Source organism: Carcharhinus amblyrhynchos, chromosome 29 (assembly GCF_965287045.1).
Source record: "Carcharhinus amblyrhynchos chromosome 29, sCarAmb.v2.hapA, whole genome shotgun sequence".
NCBI classification, from domain to species: Eukaryota; Metazoa; Chordata; class Chondrichthyes; order Carcharhiniformes; family Carcharhinidae; genus Carcharhinus; species Carcharhinus amblyrhynchos.
This window is the reverse complement of record NC_137352.1, coordinates 7,669,618-7,695,100: the sequence shown is the minus strand read 5'-3', so window position 1 is coordinate 7,695,100 and position 25,483 is coordinate 7,669,618. Positions and strand designations below refer to the sequence as shown.

The 25,483-nt window shown below is 43.4% G+C and overlaps 1 protein-coding gene across 2 annotated transcripts in view; it reads right to left on the bottom strand.

The window, feature by feature from the left end:
* Positions 1-14,374: 14,374 nt before the first annotated feature.
* Positions 14,375-25,483, bottom strand: part of LOC145359954 (D(2) dopamine receptor A-like) — a 159,388-nt gene continuing 148,279 nt past the window's right edge. For both annotated transcript variants that reach the window (XM_080214842.1, XM_080214844.1), the window contains exons 6-8: positions 24,738-24,824; positions 21,531-21,870; positions 14,375-15,695 (exon numbers count right to left, since the gene is read on the bottom strand). In XM_080214842.1, coding sequence (XP_080070968.1) covers positions 15,499-15,695; positions 21,531-21,870; positions 24,738-24,824 — 624 coding nt within the window. In that variant the 3' untranslated portion in view covers positions 14,375-15,498. The remainder of the gene's footprint in view (positions 15,696-21,530; positions 21,871-24,737; positions 24,825-25,483) is intronic.

The following is a 25,483-nucleotide window of genomic DNA, read 5'->3' as shown; positions in this document are numbered from 1 at the left end:
GAGATGCTGGTGTTGCATCCTTAATATCCCTTACTGTGCCCTGGGTTGGGCACAGTAAGAAATCTCACAACACCAGGTTAAAGTCCAACAGGTTTATCTGGAATCACGAGCTCTTGGAGCGCTGCTGACCCGATGAAGGAGCTGTGTTCCAAAAGCCCGTAATTCCAAAGTAACCTGTTGGACTTTAACTTGGTGTTGAGAGGCTTCTTACTATAACCACACTCTTGGACAGTGCGTCTAGAACCTAACCACTTGCTGCGAGTAAAGGATTCTCCTCATGTCTTGATTGTTTCTTGCCAATGACTTCAAATCTGCCCTCTGTTTCTCAATCCTCTCATAATGGGAACTGTTTCTCGCTATCTACTCTGTACAAATCTCTCATGATTTTAAAAACCCCTACTGAATCTTTGCCCAAGCCTCTCTTCTCCAATGAAAACAGTGCCAATTTCACCAATCTATCCAGATAACTAAAGTAAAATAACACAGATATTGAGAAGATTGGATACCAAGCAGTCTGTAATTGACTGAGTGGGAACCTGGGGTTGGCGCTGTAGTATAAGGGTCTGACACATGTATGGTTAATGTGGAACCGAGTATAGTAACACCCACATGGTGATGTAAGAAAGCACGTGACCCCCCTAATCTAGTCAGTGTGGTGTTGGGCTGAGTCACGTGTGGACCAGGCATGGAGACAGTTCTGAGTTTGCCCCTTTTACTGTGGATGGGGTTATCTAGCCCCTCCCCCAGCGGGATCTTCCAGTCCCGCTGAAGTCAACTTCTTGCAGCAGGTTCTCCAGCGACAGGGCAGGTGAGCCACACAAAAGTCCATAGTCTTTGACGGACCAGAAGATCTTGATGGTAGCCAATGGTTTGCCACATTGACCATGAGAAAACGGGGCAGTGGGAGAGGAGGGTGCAGGGAGAATCCCAGCCAATATCTTTGTGAATGGTTCTTGTAGTTAATAAAGGCTTACAGATAACCTGTTAAAGACTACAAAGACTTCATCAAATCTACCAACGTAACCAACATCCCACAGCAGGAATCACCTTTCACACTCTGCCTGTGTCTGTCCAAGTAACATGTTGGAAAACCTTCATGTCCTAGCCTCAGTTTTGTACTCTGCTGTCTGAAGGGGGTGCTTATTGAGTAATGAATTCAGTTGATACTTGTGTTGTTAAATAACATTGTCATAGCAATCCAAGTGAATCCTTACTTTTCGCCATTTGGCCGCTGGCAGTTTTCTAGAAAAATGACAAATCCAGCTGTGTTCCTCAAGCCCTTTGGAACAGAAAAGAACAAGTCGACTTATCCACTCCAATCTTAAGATACATGGTGACAGAAGCCCTTCGATTTAGACCTCAGAGAAGTTTTCTTGATTGTGAACAGAGGATAGCATTAAAAGAAGACACAGTAAGTAGTCTCACAACACCAAGTTAAAGGCTTCAAAAGCTCATGTAAGCAAATAAACCTGTTGGACTTTAACCTGGTGTTGTGAGGCTACTTACTGTGCCCACCCCAGTCCAACGCCGGCAACTCCACATCATTCAAAGAGGGGACAGAGATTTTCCTCTGCGTGATAATTTTGGTCCACTTACCTGTACCGTTCCATCAGATCCTACTGTTAATTTAGCACAGGCTTCAACTTGTTTATTTTAAACATATTGACAGATGGGTTAAGGCAGAAATAGGATCTGGGAAGAAGGCAATCTGACTTTGTTTCTGAAAGTGTGCATCTAGGTTTGAATAAAGATTCCCATTTTCAGCATTGCAAATGTTAACATTTGCAGACTGTCACATAAACTGCCTTCATGATGTTCTGTACAATCAGAGCAGCAAGGTAGATTTTGGCTTTGAGCCACAGTGTAGCGGCAGGTGATGATGGCAAGTCTGTTTTCCGTTCACCCAAATGGCAATGAATGATCAGGAAATATGTAAAACAAGGGCTGCCAACCCCCACCTCCTTTTGACTGAAGCTACTGCACACACAGTCAACATCTACCTAATGCCATTCGAGTAACTCGCAATAGCATGCGAGTTCTCATTGCATCAGAGTTGCCATTAAACAAAAATACTTCTCAGCAGAGAAGGAGACTGCTTATTAATTCAGCTCAGTTCCCGTTTTACAGCTTGTTACTCAGGAATGGTTAAAGTAGAATTGCATTCAGGGAAGTACTTTTGACAAGCTATGGGATAGGGAGGTACGACAAAGTGGCACGTTATTGCAGGGTAGATAAGCGATATATTTGCAGTATATTTGATGTGATTTGGTAAATGTGATGAGAGTTTTTAGCAGCAGGTATTTAGTAAGCACTTTAAAACATAAACAGCATTCCTTTAAAGTCTTGCCAATTTCTATTCTCACACATTTTGGGCAAGGGTGGCACAGTGGTTAGCACTGCTGCCTTATAGTGCCAGGGACCCGGGTTCGATTCCCAGCTTGGGTCACTGTGTGGAGTTTGCACATTCTCCCCATGTCTGCGTGGGTTTCCTCCGGGTGCTCTGGTTTCCTCCCACACTCCAAAGGTATGTAGATTGGCCATGATAAATTGTCATTTGGTGTCAGGGGGATTTGCTAGGTTAAATGCATAGTGTTATGTGGATAAGGCCTGGATGGGATTGTGGATGGTGCAGACTTGATGGGCTGAATGGTCTCCTTCTACACTGTAGGGATTCTATTCCATTATAAACCTAGAAAATTATTTTTTCTCAGAATAGCTGTGTGACCGTGATCTTTCTGCATCTAGTCTATTTTTAAGCATCTGTTAAATGCAGCTGTTTGTCCAGATTTCATACAAAAACAATTTGTTCTTTTAAAGGTGTCACAATGTCTTAGTCTCAGGCACTTCTTGAGGACAAGAAGATCCCAAATACTTCTGCTTTCGTGCTCACTGGAGAGGGCAAAATAATGGCGTGCAAATCTTGCCTTATAAACATTTCCCCCTTCCCAAAGAGGGACTTGAGATCAGGAAGCAGTGAAACCATGGCAGTTAGCTAATGTCCCACCATTTCTTATTTTGGCCTTCGTTGGCTGGGCCAAAATTCATTTCCCATCCCTGAGGGCATTGTGAAATCAACCACATTGCTGTAGCTCTGGAGTGACCTGTAGACCAGCGAAGGACAACAGATTTCCTTTCCTGCAGGACATTAGTGAACCATCTGAGTTTTTATGACAATCATCAATGGTTTCACCGTCATCAAATTCAAATTTCACCATCTGCTGTGGTGGGATTCAAACCTGGGCCCCCAGAGTATTAGCCTAGGTCTCTGAATTACTAGGGAGAAGGGTGGGGTGAGAGGACAGGGGTGGGGAGGGGAGAGAGGGGGTTAGGGGTGGGATGAGAGGACAGGGGTGGGGGAGAGGGGAAAGGGGGAGATGGGAGTGCAGGGAGGGGGAAGAAGGGGGAGAGGGAATGGGGGAGGAGTGGGGGTGAAGAGATGGGGAAGAGGAGAGGGGCTCGGTAGAGGAGGGAGGGGGAGTGGGGAAGAGGGCATAGTGGGGGAAGTGGGGAGTGGGCAGAGAGAGGTGGGGGTGAGAGGAGAGGAGTGGGGGAGGAGGAGGGAATGGGAGGGTAGGGAGAAAATGGAGAAGGTTTGGGGAGAAAGGGGTGGGACTGAGAGGAGAGGGGGGGAGAGGTAGTGGGGGAGGAATGGGGGGAGAGTGGGGGAGAAGGGATGAGGAAAGGAGAGGGGCTGTGTAGAGGGGAGAGGAGGGAGTGAAGGAACAGGGAATGGGGGGAAGCAGGAGTGGGGGAGAGGGGGGATGGGGGGAGGGAGGTCAGGCACCCTATCCTTAAAATTGGAGTTAGGCCCTTCAGGGGTGACATTAGGAAGCATTTCCAAACACATTTTTATTGGGGCGGCTTAGTGGCACAGTGGTTAGCACTGCTTCACAGTTCTAGGGACCTGGGTTTGATTCCTGGCTTGGGTCACTGTCCGTGTGAAGTTTGCACGTTCTCCCCACGTCTACGTGGGTTTCCTCCACGTGCTCTGGTTTCCTCCCACAGTCCAAAGATGTGCGGGTTAGGCGTATTGACCATTCTACATTGTCCCTTAGTGCCCCAGGATGCGTAGGTTAGAGGGATTAGCAGGGTAACTATGTGGAGTTATGGGGATAATGTGTGGTTGGGATGGTTGTTGGTGCAGACTTGATGGGCCGAATGGCCTCCTTTTACACTGTAGAGTTTCTATAATTCTATGATAAAGAGCAGTGGGAATCTGAAACCCAGTCCCTAGGAAAGTGTTAAGTCAATTAAATAATGCAAAACTGAAATTGATAAATTTTTATTGAGTCAAGCTCGTTGAGTATTTTTCATTGAGTAAGACTCTTAAGGGATACGGCAGGTAAATGGAGTTCAGATGTAGACCAGCCATCACATTGTTGAATGTGGAGAAGACTCAAAGCCCTCAGTGGCCTTCTCCTGCCGTTGAACCACTCCTGCAATTTAGGAAAGGTATTATTTTGTGTCAGGATATATTCTGCACACGGTTATTTCAGTAGAAATAAACAGCAGCAAAGGTCTGACTTCAATTCAGGCAAATCTTTTTTTTAACTCCTTTCATTCTTGGTAGGAATAACACCACCAAAACCTTTTCCTTTACCATTTGAGTTATATTTTAAGTCAAGATTTCTGTGGCTCTTCCAACTAATTTATTAATTTGAATACTATTACAAAATATATACAGTGAGCTAAATACATTTTAATTACATTGCACACTGGAGAATCTGATGGATGTCTGCTCAGCTGGAGGATCAGACGTGAAATTCACGTTAAAAAGAGCAGCCGTGTGTATGAATTATACAGCTACTTACATTTGTGTTGAAGTTTCAGAGGAAAGTGCAATACTGTGCTACGAAATTCAATATTTTTTTGTGAGGACCAACACTTTAAAATGGATGTGTGAGCAACATTTTTTTCCCACTTTTTAATTCCTGCGTTCTGTTACACGACATGCCTGCCTACATTGGACACCACTAATCTTTACACGGATGGTTCAGTCTATGGCCGGAATTTTACCGCTATGTCCGCCCCAGAATCGGGGCGGGCGAGGCTCGCAGAACATAATTTTCTATTGGCCTTGGGTGGGAGTTTACAAGCCTCGCTTGAGCGATGTAAAATCCTGCCCTATGAGGAGTATTGCAGTTAGAACTGGGAACTGTGCGTGACCAACCAGATGGAAACATGATGTATCTGCAAACGGGAAGCCCATCCCTGCCGTTACACAAAGTGTAGCTCCTCTAATCAGATGTCCAAGGATAACTTTTTATTACTCATTCATAGGATGTGGGCGTCACTGGCTAGCTCAGCATTTATTGCCCAGCCCTAAGTGCCCTTACAAAGGTGGTGGTGAGCCCCCTTCTTGAACAGTTCATGTGGTATAAGTACACTCACAGTTCTGTCAAGGGAGGGTGTTCCAAGGTTTTGACCCAGCAACAATGATGGGACAGCAATATAATTACAAGTCAGGATGGTTCAAGGAGAACTTGCAGGTGGTGGTCTTTCCAGACTTCGGCTGCCCTTGTCTTTTTAGATAGTAGAGGCCATGGTTTGGAAGCCACTAAGGTCAAAGTTTGTGAGCATGATCTTATTGGCCATTCATGCCACACTCCCACCGCAGTGCAGTCGGAGAATTTGGCATCCAGCCAAATCTCCATTTGCTGCACTGCGATGGGAAAATCCTGCCATTGTGAATGGGCATGACATTCCAGCCTGTGGTTCAAGACCCAATCCAAGATTTGAGCACAACAATCAAGGTTGATATTCCCAATACAGTGCTGAGGGAGTGCCGCACTGTCAGAGATGCTTTCCTTTGATTAGATGTTAAACTGAGGCCCTTCCTGTCCTCTAAAGCAAATGATCCCATGGTAATGCTTTGAAGAATAGCCAGGGGAGTTATCCTTGGTGTTCTGGTCAATGTTAATTCCTCAATGAACATCACAAAAATGGATGATCTAGTCATTATCACATTCCTGTTGGTCAGTCAAGGAACAAGATTCATGATGTTGATGGGAAAACCCTGAGAGTTGAACTGTGGGTGTCTCAATTATGGAGGCACCAACGTAGATGGCTAATGAGAGTTTACTTTCTGCAAATTGGCAGCTGTGATTGCTAGTTTGAAATGGTGACTACATTTCAAAGCAACTTAATTGGCTTAAAAGATAATGAACGACCCTTGACAGTAAAATGTGTAAATGGAGGTCTCGTTCTCTTTAAATATTTTTAAGCTGTATCTATTCAACCGTATGTATTACCAAAACAAATTTGAATTTGAAAGGACTTTAAAAAGTGTCCCTTTGAGTGTGAAAGTGAGAGCACAGTGGTTAGCACTGCTGCCTCACAGCGCCAGGGGCCTGGGTTCAATTCCAGCCTCGGGTCACTGTCTGTGTGGAGTTTGCATGTTCTCCCCAAGTCTGCGTGTGTTTCGTCCGGGTACTCCAGTTTCCTCCCACAGCCCAAAGATTGCGGGTTAGGTTGATTGGCCATGCTACATTGCCCCTCAGTGTCAGGGAGATTAGCTAGGGTAAATATGTGGGGTTACAGGGATAAGGCCTGAGCGGGATTGTTGTCGGTGCAGGCTTCTCCTGCACTGTAAGGATTCTATAATTTGCATGACAAGGACTACAGGCTGATATTAGCAGAAGAATGGCATTTCAGGAAATGTGCTCAGAGCTGTTTTCCTCTTCTCTTCATCCTGGGTTAATTTGGTCTCATTAGCCATCTACATTGGTGCCTCCATAATTGAGACATCCATAATTTAAGTTCCAGGGTTTTCCTATCAACGTCATGAATCCTGTTCCTTGGTTGACCAACAGGAAGTGTATTTTGTCAAGTAGGAGAAGACACCTTTTCCAGTTAGTTTTGATGCTTCCCTGAACTGAGGCTTGCAAATCTTACCCTTGAGCTAGATGGTCCAAGCATTTTGATTTCATGAGCTGCTTGGGTAACACCAAGGACCTTCAGAGAGCCCACGGAAAGTCTAAAACCAATGCCTATTGAGCTGCACATGTCTGCTGCAGACAGCTCTCTCGAGCCTTCTTCAGCCCTAGAATTCTCCAAGACCCCTGTGTTTCTGATTCTGGTTCCTTGGACAATGATGTGGAGATGCCAGCGTTGGACTGGGGTAAACACAGTAAGAAGTCTTACAGCACCAGGTTAAAGTCCAACAGGTCTATTTGATAGTAAACACCACAAGCTTTCGGAACGCTGTTCCTTCGTCGGGTGATCTGACCTGTTTCTGATCATAACTTTCCACTCACCTGACGAAGGAACAGCGTACCGAAAGCTAGTGTCATTTACTATCAAATAAACCTATCGAACTTTAACCTGGTGTTGTGAGATTTCTTACTGCCCTTGGACAATGCCAGTTTCCTTCGCACCACTATGCCTGCAGCTGTTTAGGTCCAAGGTTCTAGAGTTCCCTCTCTAAACGTCTCCACCTTTCTCTCCTCCTTTAAATCGCTCCATCAATTGGTCAGCTGTCCAAATACCATGGGCCAGACTCTCCGGCTATAGTCCCTCTGCCACTGCCAGAGAGGATTTTGCTTCAGACAAATCTCTATTCACAGCAGCGGGACTGGAGAATCCCAGCTGAGGGTGAGGTCGGAGAATGCGGCCCTGTATCTCCTTATATGTGGCCCGGTGCCACAAGTTGTGAAACACCTTGGGCTGTTTTAGTATCTTCAAAGTACTTAAAAAAAACAAGTTGCTGTTTTTCCCTCAGTGTCCAATTTTGGAGTTGTCTCCCAGTAAGGCAACAGTTATGAAGATAAACTTTGGCACATCTTTAAGGCCAATGATATGCAGTTAGGAATAGGATAATCCAGTGAGTAAATTTCATGGACTGGATTGATGGGATTGACGGGTAGACTTTGGTAAAATCATTGTGTGTTGGAGCCCCTGAAATCAGGAGAACAAATAGCAGTTAATATTGGTGTGTCAGCATTTTAGGCTCTTTAGTCAGACCCACATATTGGCCAGAATTCTCTATACCCTGCCATCTCTGCCAGCAAGAACAGAGACTCCGGCGCTCAGCGAAACCTCTGTTCATTGCAGTGGGATTGGAGAATCCCAGGCACGGACAAGGTCGTAAGTCCCAACTATTGTCCCTTTACTTGTCTTGCATTTCTGTATAGAGAATCATAGAATCCTACAGTGCAGAAGGAGGCCATTCAGCCCATCAAGTCTGCAACAGCCATAATCCCATCCTGGCACTATTCCCATAACCCTATGCCTTTAGTCCTCCTGACATTAAGAGGCAATTCAGCATAACCAATCCACCTAACCCGCACATCTTTGGACTGTGGGGGGTGGGTGGGGGTGGGGGGAGTGGGGGGGAACTGGAGCACTCGGACAACACGGAGAGAACGTGCAAACTCCACACAGACAATTTCACAAACTGGGAATCGAACCTGGGTTCCTGTGAGGCAGCAGTGCTAACCACTGTGCCACCATGCCGCCCCCAATTTAAAATAAAATGATTATTCTCGCATGTATTGGGACTACAGTGGAAATTATTGTTTCTTGCGCATCATACAGGCAAAAGCATACTGCTCATAGAGTACATGGGGAGAAGGAAAGGAGAGGGTGCAAGATATAATGTTGCAAATACAGTTAGGGTAAAGAGAAAGATTAGTTTAAGATATGATTGGGAAAGAGTTAGAGTTCAGGTTTAAGAGCACAGAATGAGAGTAAAAGGTGGAATTAGAGGGTATGCTGGCGGTAGCTTGCAAGAAGTCGCCTCGCTCTGGTACCATCTTGTCCTCAACGTGGATGCTCTTGAGAAAGATATGCTTCGTAACTGTTGATATTGTGTTATTCTCGCGGCAATTTTCTGCAGAAAATGAAGTCTAGGACTTATCTTGCCGCTGGCAGCCTTCTGTTCACCCTCTCCCAACTTCCCTCACTGACAAGTGGCCGCAGCCAACCTAAAGTGAGTGGGTTGCTGGTCAAACAAGAGCTGCTTTTAAAATTTGTATTCACTGCCAGCAGGATTTAGAACTGGCCTTCCGATGTCAGCATTATGTTTGCAAATTGGATTCTGTCTAGTATTTTAAAATGTACTCGTTTCAGAGACACGCTCAGAGAATATTTAATTCCGAAGCGAGCCCATCCTTTCCTAACTAACTTAGCCTTCACCTTCCTCAATGACCTTGCTTGGAAAACTTGCACTGCCTAAATCCGTGACTTAGTGCAGGAACACAGTGAAGGACCAATGTTTCCCCTGTGGCATCCAAAATTCTGGACAAATCTGGAAAGACGTTATCGGGGAACCCCCGTGTGAATTTTAAGTGAGAGTAGACTTTGATCTCGGATCTTGCGACTGAGGTATCTTTCATTTCAGATAGGCTAGTTACCAGACCAAATTTGACCAATATTTACAGACAATCACACTACCACTCATTTTCTGTCAATTAGGCTCTGAGATCACCTGGATTGTCCTTCACGATTTAAACGTAACACAATTGGATGCTAAATTTATTTATTCTTAGCTCTGTCTGACTTCCAACTGTTTTTTAAGAATTATTTTGTGGGGTGTGGACATCGCTGGCTGGGCCAGCATTCATTGCCCATCCCTAATTGCCCCTGAATTGAGTGTCCTGCTAGGCCATTTCAGAGGGGCAGTTAAGAGTCAACCACATCGCTGTGGGTCAGGAGTCATATGTAGGCCAGACTGGGTAAGGACATGAGATTTCCTTTCCCAGAGGGCATTAGTGACCCAGATGGGTCTCTAACGAGAATCAATCATAGCTTTAGGGTCAACATTACTGAGAATAGCTTTCAATTCCAGATGCTTTCAAAATCGAATTCCAATTCCACCAGATACCATGGTGGTGTCTGAAACTGTGTCTCCACAGCATTCGCCTGGGTCACCATCTCCGTGCCCATCATGTTGGGTTGTACAGAGCCCCAAAATGTGAGCACCACTTTCCCCCTTTTAATGAGAAAAGCACAGAGAAATCCAGTGACAATACAGCCTTATGGCCTCAGGTTTTTAAAGAGAGACTAATGCGTATGCACTTGGATTGTGATTGTCAGTAAATATTTTTCTATTGCTGTGGCCATGCATGAAATAACGGTACAGTCATTGAGACATTGTCAGGTGTAATTAATGCTAAATCACAGCTTCTCCAACAGCTTTAATTTGATAAATAGTGTATGGTTCAGTGTTAGGATTGTCAGTAAATATTTTCCAAAGTTAAAGTTTATTTATTAGTCGCAAGCAGGCTCACATTAACACTGCAATGAAGTTACTGTGAAAATCTTTTAATCGCCACAGTCCAGCGACTGTTCGGGTACACTGAGGGAGAATTTAGCACGGCCAATCCACCCAACCAGCACGTCTTTGGACAATGGGAGGAAACAGGAGCACCCAGGGGAAACCCATGCAGATTCCACACAGACAGTGACCCAAGCCAGGAATTGAACCTAGATCCCTGGCACTGTGAGGCAGCAGTGCCACCTGTGCCGCCCACATTTCTAACAATGTAGCTATGCATAAAATAGTGTTGCAATAGGGGCAGCACTGGATATACCAATTCTATGGTGGAAGATTGAGTTAACATTAATCGTGCTGTATGGTGTATTGTCACTGGATCACGCTTGATCCAACCCATCAGAAGGCCAATCAACTAAAATTGTCGTAATTCAAGTCTTTTTTTTAATGATGCGCAGAATTCACCATTGCATGAAGAAGCATCATACACAAATACTGCAGGTTGCATTGAGTGCAACTGACTTTCAAATCTGAAATTGCCTTAAAGTCGATTTGAGCTGATCTAGACAAAATGGCTTCTCTATAAAGGACGAGTACAATGGTCAATTAGTTCCTTTGGATGACAGTTGCATAGAAAAAGACTGATGCAAATGCCAGCGACATAGAATTTACCAAGTTCAAGTTGAGCAGAATATTTCCACGTGCCTTCATGATTTTGCAAAAACTTAACATTGTGCACAACTTAACAATGTTTACTTTATAGGTAAATACTGGAATCACCTCAGAAGATTTACTCAGTAATTAGCATTCTGTGGAAAATACTGTATTTCTTATCGAATAGTTTGAAATGTTTGGTTACAGTGTAGCTTGGCCAGTAAATTTCCAGTTTCTTTTCTTTTGCACCTTTTGTGATTCAGTGTTGTAATTGAATTTTCTCCTTGCCAATCTTGGGAGGTGTTTGATATGTTCCGATCGATCCCAGGCACTCCATGGAATCTTCAAAGCTTAGTTGACTTGGTGAAGATTCATGGGCCAAGCCTTCTCCTTCCTGTGGTCAGGGATGGGAGGATACATTCTGAACCCAGAGAAATCCTTTGAGAAATTGTTTGAGCAGGGCAAACACCTGACTTTAGAAAAATTGTAGTCAATCTTTATAGTCTGGCTTTACTCGCCATCCCCCACCTTGATATCGCTCAATTAATTTGCTTTCACTTGTTGAGCTGGCTAATTTGGATAATATTAATTGTCCATAAACCAAGATATTAGAACTTGGAATTGGCATAATTTTTGATTACATTTTGTAGAATGCTAGTCTATTGTATCAAAGTTTTGTTTGTCTTTGTTCGCAAAATAGATGTGATTTATGAAGATTTGTGGGCCACGTTGAGGGGAATGCACTTTTAAGTTTATGTTTTTAAGTTTATTTATTAGAGTCACAAGTAGGCTTACATTAACACTGCAATGAAGTAACCGTGAAAATCCCCTGGTCGCCACACTCCGATGCCTGTTCGGGTACACTGAAGGAGAATTTAGCATGGTTAATGCACCTAACCAACATGTTTTTCAGATTGTGGGACGAAACCGGAGCACCCGAAGGAAACCCATGCAGATACGGGGAGAAGATGCAGACTCCACACAGACTGTGACCCAAGCTGGAAATCGAACCTGGGTTCCCGGCGCTGCGAGGCAGCAGTGCTAACCACTGTGTCACCGTCTATTGTATCAAAGTTTTGTCTGTCTTTGCTGTCAGAATAAGCGTGATTTATGAAGATTTCTGAGCCACATTAAGAGGTGTACAAATGGTCTGCATCAGAAATAGGCCAGTAGTGAATTGATAGCTGATTTTTTTATCACGTGAACTTCTTTCCATGACGTTCACAGGATAAGAGTTCACATTTCGACAGCTCAATTCCAAGCTTCACTGGATCTGAGATTAAAAATTTTGATGTGGAAATGCCGGCATTGGTTTCCAAGTCAGCAGGAAGTAAAAGCTAGCAGGTTAGAAAATCAACTGCTACTTCACCCTGAGCACATTTTGCACTCCTCATGCAGACCCGTTTCACCACAATAATGTTTAAATTAATGTTCCCATTAACTTCCATATATCTTGAGCTGTGAGTACCATACTGCTCTCGGTGGACCCAAGCAAACAGCAGGAGAAAGCATGCAGGCTCAAAAAAAAATTCAACAGATAAACTACAAAGAGTAGTGACTTCAATCTAGCCACTGAGGTTAGCCTATTGGAATATGGACTCCCTGATTAAGGAGTCAATTGATGGGCCAATCAGGGAATCTTTTCCTTGTATTTAACTGGGAGTGCCAGTTCTCTCTGGTACTCTTGAAGGTAGCATGTAGTTGGAATTGTAAATAAAAGGATTTGGTGAAGGAACTTATGCCTGCAAAGACTTATTCCAGAATGTAGAGCCAAGAGTTAAGGAGGAACTTCTTCACTCAAAGGATGGTGAATCTCTGGAATTCTCTGCCTGTTGAAGTGGTGGAGGCTACCTCGCTAAATATATTTAAGATGTGGGTAGATAGGTTTTTGATAGGCAAGGAGATTAAGGGTTATGGGGAGAAAGTGGGAAAGTGGAACTGAGCCACTTCAGATCAGCCATGATCTTATTGAATGGTGGGGCAGGCTTGAAGGGCTGGATGGCCTACTCCTGCTCCTATTTCTTATGTTCTCATAAGTGTGCTCTTTTTGCAATCTTGTGGAGTCTGTGGACCATGTTTATGTTAAAGGCTGCACAACCTTTTCAGTTTTCTCAAAAACCTTTTTATTGGTGTTTTGTTTGCACTTCAGTTCCATGCTCCTGATCAATGGGCACCTGGTGTGGAGGGAGGGTGGGGAAGGAGGAGGACCTCCTCATGAACCTGTTTCTGGGGCTGGTGAGACATTCCATCTACAGGTCCAGGCAGTGAGTGATTGAGGGGGTCATCCAACCTGACTGTCTGCCCCTGTGCTGCGGTTGTATTTGCAGCTGGTTGTCTCTGGAGAGGAAGCATATAGTGTCTGAGGGCAGAGTTGATGCCTTCAGTGCCTTCTGGGCACTGCAGGGACTGGGGTGCATTATTGATCATATTTTGATTTGATGTTTTAAATTACCTTTCTGCTTTGTCTTTTTTTGGGTGGTGTCTGTCCTTCTAGGGACAACTCAAAAGGGGCAGTTCCCTAAGTTAGTTTGATTTTGGTTTAACAGGAGAAGATATCCCTGATTAAGGAGTCAATTGATGGCCCAATCATGGAGTCTTTTCCTTGTATTTAATTGGGAGTATCAGTTCCTCTGGCACTCCTGAATGTAGACTGTTGATTGCTAGCACTCTGAGTACTGCTTGGGAATTGTAAATAAAGGGATTTTGGTGAATGGACTTGTGCCTTCAAAATCTTCTCACAGAAAGTAATAAGTAAGGGCATAATGACTAAATTTCCCAGGCTTTGAGGGTCAGATGTCCAAATTGACAGTTTAGACTTCTGGTCTAAAGTATCTTATCTCAATGCTGTTCTTGGCCATTGGACAGAATTACATACGGCCATTAATTTTGTTAGTGCCCTTTTACTGAGATCACAAAGTGCCATTGCCCTTTTCTGAACTTGCACCAAACATTGAGGCAGAACCACACACTGTCATAGTATCATACAATATCCCCAATGAAATGGTACAGTTTAATTGAAGTATGATCCCAGGGAATTAATTCATAGCATCATATTGTCTTAATCTGTCAATGTCGTCCCTGTGTGTACTGCGCTGTTGGTGTTTTCTGGGGTTTTTTTCCTGAATATTTTTCTCTCTGTTCTGTTGAATCTTTGTGCTGAGGGAGTTACAGGCCCTTTCATACCCTACTCAAATGTTTTAAATGAGATTAATTATTGGGTTGTAAGACTGGCATTTGTTACCTGTTCCCTTGTTGGGTGGGTGCTGAGAGTCATCTTGAACGGCTGCAGTCTGCACTGAAAGTTTCCAATCCATTATTGAAATGAGTACTTGGGGATCAGCTTTTCCATCCTTGGAGGGCAGCACACTGGCACAGTGGTTAGCACTGCTGCCACAGTGCCAGGGACCCAGGGTCAATTCCGGCCACGGATGACTGTGTGGAGTTTGCATGTTTTCTCCCTGCCTGTTTTCACTGGAAGCTCCAGTTTCCTCCCACAGATGAGCAAGTTAGATTGATTTACCATTGCTAAATTGCCCTTTAGTGTCAGGGGTATTAGCAGGGTAAATGTGTGGGGGTGCAGGGATAGGGCCTGGGTGGGATTGTTGTCAGTGCAGCCTCGATGGGCCAACTGGCCTCTTTCTGCACTGTATGATAATCTCACCTGACAGTCACACCACTCCTGTCTTCAGGCAAGATCCTTGGATGAGCAATAGGAATCCTAGGTGATACTTGTCCTCATGAGAGGAGGAACATTGAAACATGTGGGCCAATTGTTGATATCAGATTATCACAGTTTATCACACCCCTTGCATCTCTTTATTCTACACATGTGGAAAGGAGCATGTTGACATTTACATTCATCACTTAGCTGGAATTTGATAGTAATTTAGTTTGGTTGAGAGCCATTTCTATCTTCAATACAGCATCTCTAATCGAGATATAAACAAACACTGTACAGTCTTAGTTGGGGTTGGTCCAAGTGAACAGTAATTCAGGGTTTTGAATCTGTCACTTGAGAAAAACTTCCCCAGGCAACCAGTCTGTAATAATTCGAATAACAAAATTGTCTTGGTCCAATACTAGTTTCAGTAATTACATTCAAGGTATAAAGTAAGCTCTTTACATCCTCTTCTATCAGGAAGCTGTCTCTTGTTGGCGTGTTGCTGGGTGGAGGTTCTTTGTTCTCCACAAAAATGTTCATAAATGAGAGAAAGGTGTCCGAATCTCGTGTTCACTGGTTAGAGTTGCTTTCCAGTTACCAATCCAACGCTCACCAGTCCATTCATCCACCAAACTCACGGACCCTAAACCAGTTTTTGGCAGTCATGGAGTAATTACATGGAAATTTCTAGCCATGTGGATGGATTTATTTTACATCACGCTATTGACTCTTAGTGCTGGAAGGACAGGTGGCATCAGCAGTGAAGAGGCACAAAGTCCCCTGAGCGTCCTCAGAGATTGAATTTCATTTTTCTCCATTCTTTTTCCGATCCATAATGACACATGAGTTAGACGCAGGTCTTTTATAAAGGAGAGCATACAAAGTGTGTCGTTGATGAGAGGAGCTTTCTCTGTACACTGTCAGGGTGGACCTTCGAAATTGGCACAATTACATCCTTTGGGTAAACTCTTCAGCAGTGGAGGATTTTGATGAAAGCTTTTCTGAATTCCACATTGAAGGTGGTGTAAATGATTGGGTTCACAGCACTGTTGACATACCCCAGCCAGGTGACAGCGCTGTACATTGCTGGAGAGATCAAGCATTTTGTGCAGTGCATATTGAGGATATGGGTGATGAAGAATGGCAACCAGCATATAACAAAGACACCTAGAAACAAGAGGAGCAGAGATTAGTGTTCAATATTGATGGCAAAATTAAATTAAATTTGGGGCAAAATTCAGACCCAACACTCTTCTTGTTGGTCATCCATCTTTCATTCACACCCAGCCAAAACACTAATGCCCATTTCTGACTTGGGCCCCTGGCGCCATGAGGCAGCAGTGCTAACCACTGTGTGGTGATTCTGATTCAATTAAACATGTAACATTATACAGAGTGTTTATAAAATCCTTGCGCATTTTTAAAATTTAATAACAAAGTAACATTATACGAAAGAAAAGCACCATTAGGAGAAGGGAGAGGTGGTGAGGTTTAAAGATAAAATTTCAGAACTTTAAAGCCTAGATGCTAAAGGCATTGCTGCCAGTGGTCGGACAAAGGAACCTGGGGATGCAACAAAGAATTCTCAGTAGATTGTGGAGCTGGAGTTGGTCACAGAGAGAGGGAGGGTGGAGCAATGGATGAATTTGAACGCAGGAATGAAAACCATAACCAAGCTATCCCAATCTTGCACACACCAGGCCTGGAAATTCTTGCCCAAAAATTAATGGACTTTTTGCTGCCTCTCCAGATTTTCCATCCTGCCTGCGGCACCATCCCTGTTTAACAATCATCACCATGTTTCCCTGACTTGCATAACTTCCTGGCCTACTGATGCCTCAGATGTAGAATCCATAGAATTCCAACAGTGCAGAAGGAGGCCATTCAGCCCATCAAATCTGCACCAACCACAATCCCACCCATTTACCCTACTAATCCCCTGACACTAAGGGGCAATTTAGCATGGCTGCTCAACCTAACCCATGCATCTTTGGACTGTGGGAGGAAACCCATGCAGGCACAGGGAGAACGTGCAAACTCCACACAGAGAGTGACCCAAGCCAGGAATCACACCCAAGTCCCTGGTGCTATGAGGGAGCAGTGCTAACCACTGTGCCACCCTTTCACTCCCTAATGGACAGGGATTTTGCCGCAGGCAGGACGGAAAATCTGGAGAGACAGCCAAAAGTCCATGATTTTTGAGCAAGAATTTCTGTTCCCACTGCGTGCAGGATTGGAATAGCTTGGCTATGGTTTTCATTCCTGAGTTCAAATTCATCCATTGTTTCACCCTCCCTCACTCTGTGACAAGCTCCAGCTCTATAATCTACTGAGAATTCTTTGGTCCATCCCCAGGTTCCTTCGCCCGATCATTGGCAGCAATGCCTTTAGCATTGAGGCTTTAATTTTTGAAATTTTATCTTTAATCCTCACCACCTCTCCCTTCTCCTAATATTGCTTTTTCCTTGTATAATGCTACTTATGCCCAAAGGTGTTCAATTTTAAAAATGCGCAAGGATTTTATAAACATTCTATATCATGTTTAAATGAATCAGGTTGACCACAGAGTGGTTAGCACTGCTGCCTCACAGCGTAAGGGGCCCAAGTCAATTCAGTCTCGGCTCGCTGAAAGTGTGGAGTTTGCACATTCTCCCTATGTCTGTGTGGGTTTCCTCCAGGTGCTCCAGTTTCCTCCCACTGTCCAAAGATGTGCGGGTTAGGTTGACTGACCATGTTAAATTGCCCCTTAGTGTCAGGGGATTAGCAGTGTAAAAATGTAGGGCTATGGAAATAGGGCCTGGGATTGTGATTGGTGCAGACTCGATGGACTGAATGGCTTCCATCTGCACTGTAAGGATTCTATGATATGGGGACAGGTTATTGAAAGAGTTGATGGAGGGATGGATTGAAGGAAAAAGATCAAGAGGGAGGAAAAGAAGGATTCCTGTGGATCAGCCAAAAAATTGGAGATCGTGTGGACAATTAAAAAGAGTACACATCAGAAAGATTTAGAGGAGAGGTTAGACCCTCGCTCAGTAAAGATACTCAGAATACATGCAGTTACTTAATAACTTGCAAGGTAAATAGTATTGTCTATGTGTCTTCATATATCTTCAGTGTGCAGCTCTCATTCAATTTTTTAACCTTCTCTCAGGGGACATGAGTAATGCTGACTTTTGTTGCCCACCTCTGATTGACTATCCTGTAGCAGTTTGGCACAACTTGAGTGGCTTGCTGATGCCCAGTTCAAAGAGGAACTTAGAGTCTAGAAGATCTGAGTGAACTAAATAGGTCTTTATGACAATCGGTGATAGTTCATTGTCACTGTTGCTGAGGCTATTTTACAACTCCAGATTTATTAACTAATTAAGTGGGGGGAAGTGGGGGCATAGTGGAGTAGTGGTATTGTTGGTGGATAAGTAATCCAGAAACCCAGGTAATACTCTGGCAACCCAAATTCAAATTCCACCCTGGCAAATAGTAACATTTTAATTTCAATAAGAACATAAGAAATAGGTGCAGGAGTAGGCCATTTAGCCCCTCAAGCCTGCCCCGCCATTCAATAAGATCATGGCTGATCTGATAGTGGGTTCAGTTCCACTTATCCACCCGCTCACCATAACCTTTAATTCCCTTATTCCCTTAAAAATCTATCTATCTGTGACTTAAACTCATTTAACGGGGTAGCCTCTACTGCTTTATTGGGCAGCAAATTCCAAAGATTCACTACTCTCTGGGAGAAGAAGTTCCTCCTTCACTCTGTTCTAAATTGACTCCCCTGTGTTTTGAGGCTATGCCCCCTAGTTCTTGTTTCCATTGTAAGTGGAAATAACCTCACTGCTCCTACCCTGTCTAGCCCCTTCATTATCTTATATGTCGCTATAAGATCTCCCCTCAACCTCCTAAACTCCAATAAATCTATTGTGGACCATGAAACCATTGTCGATTGTCATAAGAACCCATTTGGTTCACTGAGATCTTTTAGGGATGGATATCTATCATCCTTACCCAGTCTGACTGACATGTGACTCCAGACTCACAGCAACGTAGCTGACACTTAAATACCTTCAAGGATGGGCAATAAATGCTGGCTCACCCAGCGACACCCACATCCCAAAAACAAATATTAAAAAAAAATTGAGTTCAAATTCCACCAGCTGCCTTGGTGGGATTTGAATCCATGTCCCCAGAGCATTTGCCTGGACCACTGGATTACAAGTCTAGTGACTACCACAACACCAGCGTCTGTCATACAAATAGACAGGGAGGTCTTAACGTAGCAAGACCTGAATTTAGCCATGATCTATTAGCAGAAGAGTTGTGGTGATCTTTGGTGGGAGCCTAGGTTCTGATTAAAAGCAAATGATTTCTTCAATTCAGATTTCTGATTTTCAGCAGAAAATACTCTTTTTTGGTTCAGTGAATCAATCTGCTTATTTGATCTTTTCAAGCACGAGGCTTAGAATTTTCTCTCTTTGACAAATATTATGATTGTATTGACTTTGCACTTGCAAATGTGTCAGAAGCATGGAATAAATTGTAATGCAGATTATTTCATATCGGTGGCTTTTTCTTGATGAGACAATGTGAAACTGCTTATTCAATTTTTATCTGTGGCTGAATGAATGGAATTTCTTTATAGTCATGAATAAGCGTCATTTGTATTTGATCACATCTGGCTGGCACCTGAGACTAGTTGAGCTAGGGAGACTGCAAAGAAAGTCAGACCATAAGCGCAGTGCGCTGTACACATCAGAACCATTGGCACGTAATGGAATGTCACAATGCCAAAATCTCCTCTGTGACAATTGACCTATTGAACCTGTTTTTCAGCCATAGTTTCTCAAAGAAAGATCTCTGATTTCATAGAATCAATCCCAGTCTATCCAGCCTCTCCTTGTAACTCAATCCTGGTAGCATCCTTGAGTTCAAAGAGGTGTTGAAAGAATTGGGATCAAGGGGAAAAAATGGATAGATATTTAAGGGAAAAAGTTGAGCTGAGTTTTTGTTGGCTGTGTGCAGAAGACATCCTGGGAACAGCTCTATGCTGAGTGAAAGTGCAAAATCTGTAGCAGCCATCCAGAACCAGAAGAGTATTTATTTCAGAAAGTAGTCTTATTTCTTAGATTTCCACAACAGAGTGAGGTGAATCATAAGTTACGTGCTATATTGTCATCACTTTATTGAAGTGATGACAATTTTTGCCTTGGTAATAATCACTGCTTTTTATAGTTAAAAATCTACAATGAAGTGCTGCCTTGAAGGTATTTAATTGTATGTTCCAGTTTTTATTGGGGAGATATTTTGTTGGACTGTTTTAACTGTGCAACTGTGATCTTACATGCTTAAGTTTCTTTTTTTCTTGTCAATAATTCTTTTATTCTTTTAATCCCAAAAGTGTTGCTGGAATTTTACGCTTCTGCAATCAATAGTTTTTTTTAATCCCTGCTTTAAGAATACAAAAAAAGGTTATGATTAGTAAGACAAGTTTCCCTCTGGGATTTGGCTTGCTCAACAAATGACATCTGCTGCGGTCATTACAAAATAGTCAGTAACAAACCCAATAAAGAATTCAGGATATTTTGTCTTTGCTGAGACAGTGATTGGTTTGTGTATCTTGCCACCACAAGAAATATTAAGGCAAATAGCTTGGGTGCATTTAAGGGGATTCTAGATAAACACCTGAGGGATAAAAAAAAGGAAGAATATTCTGATTGGGCTTGATGAAGTTGAGTGAAAGGAGGTGTGTATAGTCAGGAACATTAACACCAACACAGATACTTGGGTTGAATGGCCTATTTCTATACTGCCATTTCTATGCAAATACATATTCTCTCTATTACTGCCTTAGCCTGAACTTTTAAACTATGATTTCTTATTTTAGATTCCTCCACAAGTTGTAAAAATAATTTCCCTGTCAACTTCTTCATTATCTTAACACCACAATCAAACGATCCTTTAACCGCCTGGGGGTGGGGGGAGGGAATTTTCCCATCCTGTCCACCACAGGAATTGTAGCAAGTGGGAGGTGAGCCACACAAAGGTCCGTTGACCTCAGGTGGGATTTTCTGGTCTTGGGGTGAGCGCGGAAGGAAAATCCCACCCCCTTATCACTAGTAAGTAATCAGAGCTGTGGTCCATCATTGAAGCAACATTGCTGATCTATGCTACATTTTGTAATAAGATAATTTGGTCACAATATAACAGGATGTTTTCAGTCAAAAAGTGGTTAGTTTTAAACTCGTCCAAATAGTTAACTGAACGCTACTTCAGTATGTTCTTTAGATCAAACTCTGACAAGCAAACCCTCCATCCATTAACTCGATTTTGTATATTTACCATAGTCTGATATTTCTGATTGAGGCTGGCAACTTATTCCCAAGTTAGGAGCACCTTCCAAAATATAGCTCTTTGGTTTAGACTTTCCAAACACATTTTGTTACCTCAGGCAGAGCGCCAGGGACCCGAGTTCTATTCTGGCCTTGGATCATTGGCTGTGTGGAGTTTGCACATTCCCCCCGTGTCAACGTGGGTTTCCTCTGAGGTGTTCCGATTTCCTCCCATTGTCAAAGATGTGCAGGCTAGGTGGATTGGCCATGCAAAATCACCCCTTAGTGTACATGCAAACGCCACACAGAGTGTGGACCAGCAGAGTAAATATGTGGGGTTACGGGGGTAGGGCCTGTTTAGGATTGTTGTCAGAGCAGGTATAATGTGCTTCTGCACTGTAGGAATTCTATGATTTTGCATCAGACCGTTGTAGCGGATTGGGTGAGGTCACTGTGAATTGGATATTGATGGGAGGTATATGTCTTTAGTAAATGTAATGGATTCTTCCCCATCCATTGTCAGCTAAGAAATAGTATTGGACAGAGGTCTTGCCATTCCAATTTAGAAGCACAACAAGATACCAGTGTGGCAAATGGTCAGCAAGGAAAATGAGAGAACTCACTTGGGGCAGCGTCCAGTTACAGAAATGAGTGAAATAAGGGCAATACTAACCGAGTACAATGGCCAACATCTGAGTCGCCTTTTTCTCCTTCTGCTGAGACAGCTTCCTTTTGCTCAAACTCTTGAGTGAAGTTCTTGTTTTGCCATTTGGCAAGGACTGGATTTCGAAAGCTTTGGGTGCTTTGGTTATGTCTTTGGGGTGTCCGTTCTTCTCACCTTTCACTGGGCTACCCCCAGGTGATTGCATACTAGAGCTGGCGCCCTGGTTAGAGGGAGTTGGCACCGTCAGCTGGCGGGTGATCGCTACCATTTTGTGCTTGGGCTTCTCCAGCGGGGGGCTGGCAGAGGACATCATCTCCATCTCCAGAACTTCTTGGTGGTTAACTGCTTCCTGAACCAGGATCAAATATCCCAAAACAAAACCAGATAAATATGCAATGTGCATGTTAGGCCAATGAAAATCAATGCCAGCAAGAATGGACACTGTGAGGACATTGAATAGAGAACTTAGAGCAAGACATCGCATCAGTCATTTTTAAATTAGTGACATGAATAGAGCATGAACCCCTTCAAGTTATACCAGGTGGCATGGTGGGTAGCACTGCTGCCTCATGGCACCAAGGAACCGGGTTCAATTCTGACCTTGGGTGACTATCCGTGTGGAGTTTGCACGTTCTCCCCATGTCTGCGTGGGTTTCCTCTGGGTGCTCCGGTTCCCTCCCACAGTCCAAAGATGTGTAGGTTAGGTGGATTGGTCATATGACATTGCCCGTCAGTGTCCAAAGATGTGTAGTTTAAGTGGATGAGCCATGGTAAATGTGTGAGGTTATGGAGATAGAGCAGGGGGACGTTGAGAGATGGTGGACCTGGGTAAGATGCTCATTCAGAGAGCTGGTGCAGAATTGATGGGCTGGATGGCCTCCGTCTGCAGTGTAGGGATTCTCTCACAGCACCAGGGACCCGGGTTCAATTCTCAGGGGTTTCCACGCAGCTGCCAACCTACAAAAACTCCCCCCATAATCGACCTCAAGATCTAACTAGCCAAGTCATGTCACTGCAGGGAATACACAAACAGCAGAACTGAAGAGAAATGCCACACTGAACAAGGCAGTTTGCAGCTAAAACATAACAGTGTGGAGGTCTGACCATTGCTGAGCAACAGCACAGGTGGTTAACTAATAAAGTGCTCAAGAGCGAACAAAATTCTACCAGGACAGGTTCAACCTGTGAATGGGAAACTTTAGATTGATTTCAGGAGCCTCATCCATCACAAACTGTGATTAACATTTGGAAAGGAGTTTTGGGTAAAATATTGGAGGCAAAATGCCTCATTATCTAATGGGATTTAAAATGTATTTATTACTGTCAAAAGTAGGCTTACATTAATGCTGCAATGAAGTTACTGTTAAAATCCCCAGTTGCCACACTCCGGTGCCTGTTCAGGTACACTGAGGGAGAATGTAGCATGGCCAATGCACCTAACCAGCACATCAAACTGTGGGAGGAAACCAGAACACTCAGAGGAAACCCACACAGACACGGGGAGAACGTGCAAACTCCATACAGACAATTACCAAGCTGAGAATCGAACCTAGGTCCCTGGTGCTGTGAGACAGCAGTGCTAACCATTTTGCCACCATGCCCCCCACATTTTAATGTACTAATATTGAATAGTATTGAAAAAAACTCTTTGAACTGCCCTTGAATTTAATTCTCCCGGGTCATGTTTCAGATTTGTTATTTCTAAACAAAAACGGAATACAACCTATCCCAGAGCGAGTTGTGCATAAAATACTTGGGTTCAGGATCTGAAAAAAAAATCCTTTCACAGGAATGAGAGGATTTCAGTAATCTAGAAAGGCTGAAAGATCTGGGAGTGTTCTCCTTTGAGCAGAGATGGTTAAGGAGCAATTCAATAGAGATATACAAATGTCACAAGTACTTTTGATAACATAGCTGGAGTGAACTATTCCCATCAGGAAGAAGGGTTGGGCAATCAGCGGTCATAGATTTTAAGATAATTAGGAAAAGAACCAGAATGGAAATGTGCTCCTGCGGTGAGTTACGATTGTGATCGGGATGTGCTGCCTGAACGGACAGTGACAGTAGATACAGGAGTAATCCTCAAAAGCAAGTTGGAAATGTACTTGAAAGGGAAAACATTTGCAAAGGTACAGGGAAAGAGCAGGGGAGTGGGACTAATCGAATCGTTCTTACCGTGAGATAGCACAGTCGTGATGGGCTGAATGGCCTCTTTCTGTGCAGTATATGGTTCTATCATTTACTTTTCGAGCCTTTTGTTCAACAAAGAGTTCAGATACAGTACCATTTTTACAATGATTCCACAATGATAACTCAGTCATGGGGAATTCTGGGAATCCTGAATTGATTTTGTTTGATAATGAGAGTGTGCAGCCTGTGTTTTATCAAATAACCTTAAAACCTGGATCCAAACAGGTACACCCTGAGCTCCTTTATGATATTTGGATGATACTTTGGCAACCTATGGCCGTGCACACTGAACTGTGTGACTGGGGCTTTCCAACTGGTCTAATATTGGTAGTTGGGGAATAACTGCAACAAGTCAACAAGGTAATAACATACACATAGAACATAGAACATTACAGCACAGAACAGGCCCTTCGGCCCACGATGTTGTGCCGACCAATTAAAAAAGCAATGACCCTCTAACCTAAACCAATCCCTTTCCATCCATAAACCTATCCACGGATCTCTTAAACGCCCCCAAACTAGGTGCATCTACAACTGCAGCAGGCAGGGCATTCCAATCCCTCACCACCCTCTGGGTAAAGAACCTACCTCTGACATCCGTCCTATAACTACCACCCCTTAATTTAAAGCTATGCCCCCTCGTGCTAGCTTTCTCCATCTGAGGAAAAAGGCTATCACTGTCCACCCTATCTAAACCTCTAATCATCTTGTATGTTTCAATAAGGTCCCCTCTTAGCCGTCTTCTTTCTAACGAAAACAACCTCAAATCCCTCAGTCTCTCCTCATAGGACCTTCCCTCCATACCAGGCAACATCCTGGTAAACCTCCTCTGCACCCTCTCCAATGCCTCCACATCCTTCCTATAATGTGGGGACCAGAACTGCACACAATACTCCAAGTGCGGCCGCACCAGAGTTTTGTACAGTTGCAACATGACGTTGCGGCTCCTAAATTCAATCCCCCTACCAATAAACGCCAAGACACCGTATGCCTTCCTAACAACCAAATAGAATCATTGATACTCACCACTTTCTTCTTATTGACAGGAAAGCTCCCGTTTGATTTCACGATTACCGTGCACAGCTTCACATCCTCCGGATGGGTACATTTATCCTAAATGTACAAATAGACTGTTTATTCCAACAATTAAAGAATTCCATGTATTCTTTTGCCACTTTACACTACTTCCTGCACAGTCCACCAATTATTTCGTAAATCATTAAAATATTACAATACAAAATCCTCCTGAACATGATGGGAAATGAGATAGATTTACCAAAATGGGTAACAGGTCCTCAAAGTGGTTGATGTACAATGAATTACTTGGGAGTATATTAGACAATGATTTTTTTTAATGTAATAGCCCAGAAAGAGAAGTTGGATGAATGATCAGGTTATTTGTTTTTTGTAAAGTTTGTTGAGGTAGGAACTTAAAGTAACCAGGATAAATCTCTGATCTTTAAATCCTTTTTGTTATATCTTAGAGTTGTTGTGTTTTCTGTGGTCCCTTTGAGCGTTTGGTCAGATGATCAGTCTGTGACATCATCAGCTACTTTGCGGGCTTTATTCAGCTTTGAGCCAGCCACGCGGAGTAAACAGCTATCTAATAAACCCGTTCTGTTGTTACACTCAAAACCCAAGTGCTATCACTTTCTATTCATTGATCCTGCAACAAGTACTACAAATATAACAGGGTCAAAAGAAAACTGGCAACAAGGAGCAGGTTTTAATTTTCTAACTGAAGAAAAAGACAAGAAAAATCAAAAGACAAC